Raw genomic sequence first — 12,401 nt, 5'->3', positions numbered from 1 at the left:
GTAGGGTTAAAAACAGTTGGTGTTAAGGTTAGATTTGATTAATGATGGGTGAAGAGTCTGATAAACATTTATAATAATGTTGGTTATAAGTCTATTCGCATGATAAATCTGATAAACCTTTTTAATAAGGTTAGTTATAAGTTTATTCATATTTTTATTTTTTATGTTTGATAAAACTAGATGTAGATTTGAATGTATAATATTTAATCAAAGGGAGGATTTGTTGGAGGAAATTATAGTTGAAATTATTAATTATGTATACATTTTTATTAGAACCATTAAGTTAATACTATTATGTTATGGTATGAAATGTATGGGTTTTTGGTTAAACTAGGACCGAAAATGTAGGTAAAACAAATTAATTGTCTGTACCTTGCGGGTTTAAGGGAGAAGGAGGCTATATCTTTTCAGACAGATAAGAATGTTCTTTGATGTTCCATTAGTGGAGGAGAGTGTCTTTTAGACAGATTGGAATGTTTGCTTTATGAGGGGAGTAGGAGACAATCTCCAGACCTGAAGACACTGCGCTATTGTGTGGATCGGAGAGAGTGTGAGAAACTGATGACGTAATTTTTATCTTCTCTCTTTAAAATGTAATGTTCTTTGTATTTTGGGTGAGTACTCTCTTGAATTAAACGCTGTTACCTGACTTTTAAGACCGGGGCTCTGTCCATTCTTATAAAAATATTGGGTCTTACAATCCCATAGAATGCATTGATAGAGTAATTCATTCTGACTGGGAAATAATAGAGGAATTTAGAATTCCTCTAACAGTATGTGTATGCGTGAGTGTGTAGTAAAGTTCCTCCAGTGTGTGTGTGTTACCTCGTGTATGGAGTTGAAGAGGTTCCAGTCCAGTTGTGTGAGAACAGCAGCCATATCCCAGGTGTTGATACCCAGCAACCTCACTGTTCTCTTACTCAGCTCACTGTCTGTTAGAGGGGCCTACACACACACACACACATACACACGTTAAGAGTAGGTAAGTGTTTTGTCTTTCAAATAATTGAGTTTGATTTAGTAGTGCAACACACCCCACCCTAGGTAAGCTGAATCGAGGTCCGCTATAGCCTTTGTTTAAAAAATAAATACCATTTGTCAGTGAATGACCACAATCAAATTATTCGTAACCGTAATCTGGGTGTTAATTACCATAATATGTGTGAGGTCCCTCCGACAGACCATCAGTTTGCTCTGTGGCGCCAAAGTCTCAGAATACACATATTGACCAGCCTGTAACATCCTCCTCTCTACAGGGGGAGAGTGAGAGAGAAAAGTGGGGAGAGTGAAAAGGAGTGTGTGTGTGTGTGCACCTCCAGTGTATGTGAGTACCTTCAGTGGGTGTGTGTGTGTACCTTCAGTGTGTGTGTGTGTGTGAGTACCTTCAGTGTGTGTGAGTACCTTCAGTGGGTGTGTGTGTGTGTGTGTGTACCTTCAGTGTGTGTGTGTGTGAGTACCTTCAGTGTGTGTGTGTACCTTCAGTATGTGTGTGTGTACCTTCAGTGTGTGTGTGTGTGTACCTCCAGTAGGTGTGTGTGTCACCAGCACCATGTCCTCCTCTGGTCGGTCCATCTTCTGACCCACAATCCTCAGCAGCTCTGCCACGCTCAGCAAAGAGTGTGTGTAAACACACAGGTACGAATCAGCACTCACATACACACGACACAGCACTGGAACACACACACACACATAGCGTTAACACATCATAAAACATATTTTCAGAAGGCTTTTGATTGGGTGAATAGAGACAACCTTGCTTTTAGACTAATTCAAATGGGAATTGATGGAAGATATGATCCCATCAAAGTCTTACTGTGATCAGCTCAATGACCCAAATGACCTCAGGACTGGCTGGTTTCCAACCCTTTACGGTGTAAAGCAGGGAGACCTACTCTCATTCACTTTATTTGCAATATATGTTAATGATTTAGCCCTACAAATCAAACATGCTAAACTTGGTGATGAAGTTTTGGATATATTCCTGGGCATCTTGTTGTATGCTGATGATTTGATGATATACATTATATGTACAAAAGTATGTGGATGCCCCTTCAAATTAGTGGATTTGGCTATTTCATCCCGTTGCTGACAGGTGTATAAAAGGCTATTTCATCCCGTTGCTGACAAGTGTATAAAATTGAGAACACAGCCATGCAATCTCCATAGACAAACATTGACAGTAGAATGACCTTACTGAAGAGCTCAATGATTTTCAACGTGGCACCGTCAACAAGTCAGTTTCCAACAAGTCAGTTCACTAAATTCCTGCCCTGCTAGAGGTGCCCTTTGTAAGTGCCCTTTGTGAAGTGGAAACGTCTAGGAGCAACAACGGCTCAGCCGCAAAGTGGCAGGTCACACAAGTTCCCAGAACGAGACCGCCGAGTGCTGGAGCTCATAAAATTGTCTGTCCTCGGTTGCAACACTCACTGCCAAGTTCCAAACTGCCTCTGGAAGAAACATCAGCACAATAACTGTTCGTCGGGAGCTTCATGAAATGGGTTTCCATGGCCGAGCAACCGCACACAAGCCTAAGATCACCATGCACAATGCCAAGTCGGCTGGAGTGGTGTAAAGCTTGCCGCCATTGGACTCTGGAGCAGTGGAAACGCGTTCTCTCGAGTGATGAATCACACTTCACAATCTGACAGTCCAACGGCCGAAACTGGGTTTGGCAGATTCCAGGAGAACGCTACCTGCCCAAATGCATAGTGCCAACTGTAAAGTTTGGTGGAGGAATAATGGTCTGGGGCTGTTTATCATGGTTCGGCCTAGGTCCCTTAGTTCCAGTTAAAGGAAATCTTAATGCTGCAGTATACAATGACATTCTAGATGATTCTGTGCTTCCAACTTTGTGGCAACAGTTTGGGGAAAGCCCTTTTCTGTATCAGCATGACAATACCCCCATGCACAAAGAGATCCATACAGAAATGGTTTGTTGAGATCGGCGTGGAAGCACTTGACTGGCCTGCAGAGCTCTGACCTCAACCTGACAGAACACCTTTGGGATGAATTGGAACGCTGACTGCGAGACAGGCCTAATTGCCCAACATCAGTGCCCAACCTCACTAATCCTTGTTGCTGAATGGAAGCAAGTCCCCACAGCAATGTTCCAACATGTAGTGGAAAGCCTTCCCAGAGGGGTGGAGGCTGTTATAGCAGCAAAGGGGAGACCAAATCCATATTAATGCCCATGATTTTGGAATGAGATGCGTGACAAGAAGGAGTCCACATACGTTTGGTCATGTAGTGCAGTTGTCCTTGCCAAGACATTAGATGACCTCCAGAATATGTTGATTATTGTTAAACTATGGTGTACTAAATTGAGACTGGTGATAAATCAAGAGAAGACCCAGGTTGTTCATTTCAGAAAGAAAGGCATGCAGTGAAGTGCACACAACCTTTGTTTTGGTCCAACCCCATTATTGTACACTTGGCTCTATAAATATCAAATAAAACACAATTTTATTAGTCACATGCACCGAATACAACAGGTGTAGACCTTACAGTGAAATACTTACTTATGAACCCCTAACCGACAATGCAGTTTAAAAATATGGATAAGAATAAGAAATAAAAGTAAAGTAAAATTAATTCAAGATCAGCAGTAAAATAACAATAGCGAGACTATATACAGGGGGGTACACGGTACAGACTCAATGTGCGGGGGCACCGGTTAGTTGAGGTAATATGTATATGAAGGTAGAGTTATTCAAGTGACTATGCATAGATGATAACAGAGAGTAGCAGCAGTGTAAAAGATGGGGAGAGGGGAATGCAAATAGCCTGGGCAGCCATTTGATTAGGTGTTCAGGAGTCTTATGGCTTGGGGGTAGAAGCTGTTTAGAAGCCTCTTGGACCTAGACTTGGTGCTCCGGTACCGCTTGCCGTGCGGTAGCAGAGAGAACAGTCTAAGACTAGGGTGGCTGGAGTTTTAAACCATTTTTAGGGCCTTCCTCTGACACTGCCTGGTATAGAGGTCCTTTGAAGATGCCATAATATCGCTAGCAGATTCTGCCGGTTAAGCTTTGGGGTCAGTGTTAAACAAAATGATCTTGGTTTCTGTGCTTATTTTCAGCTAAAACTCCTGTGTGTGTCCAGGGATGGACTATGCAGCTGGGGTTTGGGGTTCCAAAGTAGGCACTAATTGCAACAATGTTTAAAACAGAGCCATCTGCTGCTTTCTTGGTGTGCACCACAGGAGGTTGGTGGCACCTTAATTGGGGAGGACCTACTCGTGGTAAAGGCTGGAGTGGAATAAGTGGAATGGTATCAAACTGACTCCAAACCTGGCCATCTGTGGGGATATGGGTTGGGAACCATGTGTGGTTAGGCAAAAGGTGACATGATACATCTATGGCACAGACTGATAAATATGCCAGAACACAGAATCACTAAAAAAGTGTTTGACTGGGACCTTACTCATAACCATCTGTGGGATGGAGAATTGTTATCCATTTTTTGTGAAACTGATTTGCAGAATACACTGAATATATAAAACATTAAGAACACCTGCACTTTCCATGACATAGACTGACCTGGTGAATCCAGGTGACAGCCATGATCCCTAAATTATGTCACTGTTAAAACCACTTCAATCAGTGTAGATTTTTAAGCCCTGAGACATGGATTGTGATTGTATTTGTATTTATTATGGATCCCCATTAGCTGCTGGCAAGGTAGCAGCTACTCTTCCTGGGGTCTAGAAGAATTAAGGCAGTAATAAAATTTTAAAAATACTACAAAACATTCACATCAGATTTCACAACACACTAAGTGTGTGGCCTCAGGCCCCTACTCTACTACCACATATCTACAACACAAAATCCATGTGTATGTGTGTGCATAGTGTAGTGCGTATGTTATTGTGTGTGTGTGTATGCATGTGTCTGTGCCTGTGTTTATGTCTCTTCACAGTCCCCACTGGACTCTTTGAGCCAGGAGAGATTGACATGCATATTATTAATACTAGCTCTCTGTGTACATCCAAGGGCCAGCCATGCTGCCCCGTTCTGAGCCAATTGCAATTTTCCTCTGTCCCTCTTTGTGGGACCAAGGGCGGCAGGGTGGCCTAGTGGTTAGAGTGTTTGACTAGTAACCGGAAGGTTGCAAGTTCAAATCCCCGAGCTGTCATTCTGCCCCTGAACAGGCAGTGCACACCAAGAAAGCAGCAGATGGCTCTGTTTTAAACATTGTTGCAATCAGTGCCCACTGTTCTTCGGCCGTCATTGAAAATAAGAATTTGTTCTTAACTGACTTGCCTAGTAAAATAAAGTGGCACCTGACCACACGACTGAACAGTAGTCCAGGTGCGACAAAACTAGGGCTTGTAGGACCTGCCTTGTTGATAGTGCTGTTAAAAATGCAGAGTAGTGCTTTATTATGGACAGACGTCTCCCCATCTTAGCTACTGTTGTATCAATATGTTTTGACCATGACCATTTACAATCCAGGTAAGGGGCCTAGACTGCTGCCCTCTTGATCTACCTGGAGAGGCTTCCACTAAAGAACTCCCTCTGTGATCTGTTAGACTGCTGTACCATTCAGAGGGTGAATGGGCAAGACAAAATATCTAAGTGCCTTTGAACGGGGTATGGTAGTAGGTGCCAGGGGCACCGGTTTGTGTCAAGAACTGCAATGGTGCTGAGTCTTTGTAAGTCGCTCTGGATAAGAGCGTCTGCTAAATGACTTAAATGTAAATGTATGTTAAATGTCTTTCATGCTCAACAGTTTCTCATGTGTATCAAGAATGGTCCACCACCCAAAGGACATCCAGCAAACTTGACACAACTGTGGAAATCATTGGAGTCAACATGGGTTAGCATCCCTGTGGAATGCCCTGATGAATTGATTCTGTTCTGAGGGCAAAAGGGGGGATGCAACTCAATATTAGGAAGGTGTTCCTAATGTTTGGTATACTCAGTGTACAGTGCCTTGCAAAAGTATTCACCCCCCTTGGCATTTTTTCTATATTTTTGCATTACAACCTGTAATTTAAATAGATTTTTATTGGGATTTCATGTAATGGACATACACAAAATAGTCCAAATTGATGAAGTGAAATGAAAAAAATGACTTGTTTAAAAAAATTCTAAAAAATAAAAAGCAGAAAGTGTTGCGTGCAACACCACTAAACAAGGGGCACCGCCAAGCAAGCGGCACTATGAAGACCAAGGAGCTCTCCAAACAGGTCAGGGACAAAGTTATGAAGTACAGATTAAGGTTGAGTTATAAAAAAATATCCAAAACTTTGAACATCCCAGCGAGCACCATTAAATACATTATTAAAAAATGGAAAGAATATGGCACCACAACAAACCTGCCAAGAGAGGGCCGCCCACCAAAACCAAGACCAGGCAAAGAGGGCATAAATCTGAGAGGCAACAAAGAGACCAAAGATAACCCTAAAGAAGCTGCAAAGCTCCACAGCGAAGATTGGAGTATCTGTCCATAGGACCACTTTAAGTCGTACACTCCACAGAGCTGGGCTTTAAACGTAATGTGGGACACTCCCCAAACACATGGAAAAACGTACTCTGGTCAGTTAAAATGTAGCTTTTTGGCCATCAAGGATAACACTATGTCTGGCACAAACCCAACACATCACATCACCCGAGAACACCATCCCCACAGTGAAGCAGGGTGGTGGTAGCATCATGCTGTGGAGATGTTTTTCCTCGGCAAGGACTGGGTAACTGGTCAGAATTGAAGGAATGATGGGTGGTGCTAAATACAGGGAAATTCTTGAGGGAAACCTGTTTCAGTCTTCCAGAGATTTGAGACTGGGACGGAGGTTCGCCTTCCAGCAGGACAATGACCCTAAGCATACTGCTAAAGCAGCACTCAAATGGTTTAAGGGGAAACATTTAAACGTCTTGGAATGGCCTAGTCAAAGCCCAGACCTCAATCCAATTGAGAATCTGTGGTATGGCTTAAAGATTGCTGTACACCAGCGGAACCCATCCAACTTGAAGGAGCTGGAGCAGTTTTGCCTTGAAGAATGGTCAAAAATCCAACTTACTAGATGTGCCAAGCTTATAGACATACCCCAAGGGACTTGCAGCTGTAATTGCTGCAAAAAGTGTCTCTACAAAGTATTGACTTTGGGGGGGTGGATAGTTATGCATGCTCAAGTTCTGTTTTTGTTGTATTATTTCTTGTTTGTTTCACAATTTAAAATATTTTGCATCTTCAAAGTGGTAGGCTTGTTGGGTAAATCAAATGATACAAACCCCCCCAAAAATATATTTTAATTCCAGGTTGTAATGCAACAATATAGGGAAAATGCCAAGGGGATGAATACTTTCGCAAACCACTGTATATTCAGGAACAAATTAGCATGTGGTGTTAACCAAATCAAGTACAAAACCACAAGGGAAAATGGGCAGCTTATATTTGGTTTAAACCTAAACTTAGAACGTACACTCTCACCAATGAGAACTACACCCCTGAAGCATATGTCCTCCTGAACCTAACAAAAAAACAAACGTCCGTTTGTGCACCACTCAGATCCGGCACCCTCGCTCTGGCTACAGAGACGCAGAGATTTAACAGATTGTCCGAAGAGAGAATTTGCCTACTCTGTGAACGTGGGCAAATCAAAAAGGAAATCCATTTCGTGTTTTATTGCCCTCTGGATGGCGATCTGAGACATGTTCTTTTTTATAAAAATGTTGGTGATAAACCTGAAGAATTCTGCTTGAATTCAGACAGGGCATGTTTGAGACTGATCAGTTATTTCACAATGTACACAATGTACTGAGAAATGTACTGGTTGTGTAGTGTGGCTAGATGGTAGCTGGTTGTGTAGTGTGGCTAGATGGTAGCTGGTTGTGAAGTGTGGCTAGATAGCTGTACAGGCTGTGATTATTGTATGCATATCATTTGGAAAATGTTATTTTGTTTTGATTACAAAGAAAATGTCACTGTGTTTAGTAGTGTCTTGTAGACCCATGTGGGCTGGGCACCGCTAAGCGTATGACACTTCAATAAATCATATCAATCAAAATCAATAATATCAATCACATACAATCACAGCATCACGTGTGTGTGTGTTCTCACCCTCTTTGGTGTCAGCCCGAGGGAAGCGGAGTGGCAGACTGTTCTCCTTTAAACTGAGCTGCTGGAACAGAGGCTTACTCTGGAGAGACAGACAGAGAAATAGAGGGATAAAGACAGAAGAGAGGGGAGAGAGAGGGATAGGGAGAAAGAATGAGAAAGAGGGATAAAGAGAGATGGAGAGGGAGAAGAAACATAAACCATTAGATTATAAAAGGGATACTTTAGGATTTTGGCAATGAAGTCATTTATATACTTCCTCAGTGTCAGATTGAACTCGTGGATACAATTTTTATGTCTCTGTGTGCAGTTTGAAGGAAGTTGCTAACTAGTGTCAGTGCAATGACTGGGGGAGTCTATGGTAACGGCTAGCATGCTAGTAGACACCATAGCCTTCCAGTCATTGTGCTAACGCTAGTTAGCATTTGCTCGCAAAACTAGCTCTTACCTCCATTCATACTGGATGAACAGGGCTCCGGGCAGCCGAGCGGAAATGGAGGAAAACTCGCCTCCCTGCGGACCTGGCATCCTTTCACTCCCTCCTCTCTACATTTTCCTCCTCTGTCTCTGCTGCTAAAGCCACTTTCTACCACTCTAAATTCCAAGCATCTGCCTCTAACCCTAGGAAGCTCTTTGCCACCTTCTCCTCCCTCCTGAATCCTCCACCCCCTCCCCCCTCCTCCCTCTCTGCAGATGACTTCGTCAACCATTTTGAAAAGAAGGTCGACGACATCCGATCCTCGTTTGCTAAGTCAAACGACACCGCTGGTTCTGCTCACACTGCCCTACCCTGTGCTCTGACCTCTTTCTCCCCTCTCTCTCCAGATGAAATCTCGCTTCTTGTGACGGCCGGCCTCCCAACGACCTGCCCGCTTGAACCTATCCCCTCCTCTCTTCTCCAGACCATTTCCGGAGACCTTCTCCCTTACCTCACCTCGCTCATCAACTCATCCCTGACCGCTGGCTACGTCCCTTCCGTCTTCAAGAGAGCGAGAATTGCACCCCTTCTGAAAAAACCTACACTCGATCCCTCCGATGTCAACAACTACAGACCAGTATCCCTTCTTTCTTTTCTCTCCAAAACTCTTGAACGTGCCGTCCTTGGCCAGCTCTCCCGCTATCTCTCTCAGAATGACCTTCTTGATCCAAATCAGTCAGGTTTCAAGACTAGTCATTCAACTGAGACTGCTCTTCTCTGTATCACGGAGGCGCTCCGCACTGCTAAAGCTAACTCTCTCTCCTCTGCTCTCATCCTTCTAGACCTATCGGCTGCCTTCGATACTGTGAACCATCAGATCCTCCTCTCCACCCTCTCCGAGTTGGGCATCTCCGGCGCGGCCCACGCTTGGATTGCGTCCTACCTGACAGGTCGCTCCTACCAGGTGGCGTGGCGAGAATCTGTCTCCTCGCCACGCGCTCTCACCACTGGTGTCCCCCAGGGCTCTGTTCTAGGCCCTCTCCTATTCTCGCTATACACCAAGTCACTTGGCTCTGTCATAACCTCACATGGTCTCTCCTATCATTGCTATGCAGACGACACACAATTAATCTTCTCCTTTCCCCCTTCTGATGACCAGGTGGCGAATCGCATCTCTGCATGTCTGGCAGACATATCAGTGTGGATGACGGATCACCACCTCAAGCTGAACCTCGGCAAGACGGAGCTGCTCTTCCTCCCGGGGAAGGACTGCCCGTTCCATGATCTCGCCATCACGGTTGACAACTCCATTGTGTCCTCCTCCCAGAGCGCTAAGAACCTTGGCGTGATCCTGGACAACACCCTGTCGTTCTCAACTAACATCATGGCGGTGGCCCGTTCCTGTAGGTTCATGCTCTACAACATCCGCAGAGTACGACCCTGCCTCACACAGGAAGCGGCGCAGGTCCTAATCCAGGCACTTGTCATCTCCCGTCTGGATTACTGCAACTCGCTGTTGGCTGGGCTCCCTGCCTGTGCCATTAAACCCCTACAACTCATCCAGAACGCCGCAGCCCGTCTGGTGTTCAACCTTCCCAAGTTCTCTCACGTCACCCCGCTCCTCCGCTCTCCACTGGTTTCCAGTTGAAGCTCGCATCCGCTACAAGACCATGGTGCTTGCCTACGGAGCTGTGAGGGGAACGGCACCGCAGTACCTCTAGGCTCTGATCAGGCCCTACACCCAAACAAGGGCACTGTGTTCATCCACCTCTGGCCTGCTCGCCTCCCTACCACTGAGGAAGTACAGTTCCCGCTCAGCCCAGTCAAAACTGTTCGCTGCTCTGGCCCCCCAATGGTGGAACAAACTCCCTCACGACGCCAGGACAGCGGAGTCAATCACCACCTTCCGGAGACACCTGAAACCCCACCTCTTCAAGGAATACCTAGGATAGGATAAGTAATCCTTCTCACCCCCCCCCCCCCCTTAAATGATTTAGATGCACTATTGTAAAGTGGCTGTTCCACTGGATGTCAGAAGGTGAATTCACCAATTTGTAAGTCGCTCTGGATAAGAGCGTCTGCTAAATGACTTAAATGTAAATGTAATGGATGCAGAGACATAACAATGCAATCCATGAGTTCATCTGACTCTGGGGAAGTAGATAAAGGATTTCACTGCCAAAATCCCAAAGTATCCCTTTAACTTGGCAGTGACAGATCATTTTCGTCTACCAATTATCCCCCCCCCCCATTTTCTCTCTCTCCCCTCGCCCTTCTTCCATCCCTCTCACCTTTTGTTGTGGAGGACATTCATCCACTGTGCTGAAACAAAAACAAACAGAGAAACAAATAAACAACTCCATATTTGCTTGTTCATAAATAAAGTTTTACTTGAGAATTGAAGCTTCCGTTTCCTCTATCCCCCCACAGACAAACCGTAGGCTGTGCTCATGTCTCATAAACAATGGTGTCCTTGTGCTGTACATGCACACACACGGATACACACACACACACTCACTGTCTACGTCGTAGAAGCTTCTGGAACTCCTTCATGTCTTTCTCCAGAGACGGAAACTCATAAAGATCCTCTAACACACACCTGGAGAGAGTCTGACACACACACACACACACACACACACACACACACACACACACACACACACACACACACACACACACACACACACACACACACACACACACCTCTAACTGACACTTAGAAATATATTTAGATTTAAGTATTGTAAATGTATTGTAGATGTATTGTAAATGTATGTGCAGACATGTGCCAGGGAGAAAACAAAGCTGCAAGCTCACGAGCACACAAACACTTAAGTTATCGCTGTCACTGACATGCAGAATATAACTCCTTTCCTTCCTGTTACTAGGCAGCTATTACCCTCACAAACTGGTTACCAAACCTGTGTGTGTCTCCTCCTACCTTCATGAATGCCTTGATGTGTTCGTCCTCTCGTAGAAAGTCCTTATATAGGCGTGTCCAGTGAGCAACTAGGTGTAATACTTTCCTCTTCCTATAGAGGGCCTCCTTTCCATCCTCCTGACCTTGACCATGCACACGCTTACTGCTGTAGGTGGGACAAGTTAAGGACAATACACAATACACAGAAACACAGACAGACAGACACACATGCAGTGTGTAAAGGATATTGTCCGAGCAGGGCCTGACAGAGGTCGTTGGTCGTCATGAACACTAGGTACGTCAACAGGAAGTCATCCAGCAGCAGCTCTGAAACAGGAAATGCATCACAGGTCACGAACCTCTATATCTCAGACAGTGAGAGAAAGACAGGAACGTTGAAAGAGGGTTTGTGTCAGAAGGGCGTGGGCCAGATTAGAGTCCACGGCAACATGTTATTTGAGCTCTGAAGGCAGCGGCCTAACCTCTAGACTTCCCCGCGCCCACCTACAGTGAGAGAAAAAAGTATTTGATCCCCTGCTGATTTTGTACATTTGCCCACTGACAAAGAAATGATCAGTCTATACTTTTAATGGTAGGTTTATTTGAACAGTGAGAGACAGAATAACAACAACAAAAATCCAGAAAAACACATGTCAAAAATGTTATAAATTGATTTGCATTTTAATGAGGGAAATAAATATTTGACACCCTCAATCAGAAAGATTTCTGGCTCCCAGGTGTCTTTTATAAGGTAAGGAGCTGAGATTAGGAGCACACTCTTAAAGGGAGTGCTCCTAATCTCAGTTTGTTACCTGTATAAAAGACACCTGTCCACAGAAGCAATCAATCAGATTCCAAACTCTCCACCATGGTGGCAAAACCCTTGTTGGCAATCACAGAGGTCAGAGGTTTCTTGTAGTTGGCCACCAGGTTTGCACACATCTCAGGAGGGATTTTGTCCCACTCCTCTTGGCAGATCTTCTCCAAGTCATTAAGGTTTCGAGGCTG

The 12,401-nt window shown here is 44.6% G+C and overlaps 1 protein-coding gene across 2 annotated transcripts in view; it reads right to left on the bottom strand.

Moving 5' to 3' along the window:
- The window catches only part of LOC135551929 (rap guanine nucleotide exchange factor 5-like), a 69,337-nt gene that overhangs the window by 10,868 nt on the left and 46,068 nt on the right, over positions 1-12,401 (bottom strand). For both annotated transcript variants that reach the window (XM_064983216.1, XM_064983217.1), the window contains exons 12-19: positions 11,642-11,720; positions 11,415-11,565; positions 10,992-11,083; positions 10,765-10,795; positions 8,059-8,137; positions 1,521-1,670; positions 1,153-1,250; positions 826-945 (exon numbers count right to left, since the gene is read on the bottom strand). In XM_064983216.1, coding sequence (XP_064839288.1) covers positions 826-945; positions 1,153-1,250; positions 1,521-1,670; positions 8,059-8,137; positions 10,765-10,795; positions 10,992-11,083; positions 11,415-11,565; positions 11,642-11,720 — 800 coding nt within the window. The remainder of the gene's footprint in view (positions 1-825; positions 946-1,152; positions 1,251-1,520; positions 1,671-8,058; positions 8,138-10,764; positions 10,796-10,991; positions 11,084-11,414; positions 11,566-11,641; positions 11,721-12,401) is intronic.

This window comes from Oncorhynchus masou, chromosome 13, assembly GCF_036934945.1.
Source record: "Oncorhynchus masou masou isolate Uvic2021 chromosome 13, UVic_Omas_1.1, whole genome shotgun sequence".
Classification (NCBI taxonomy): domain Eukaryota; kingdom Metazoa; phylum Chordata; class Actinopteri; order Salmoniformes; family Salmonidae; genus Oncorhynchus; species Oncorhynchus masou.
This window is presented reverse-complemented; position numbering and strand designations above follow the sequence as displayed.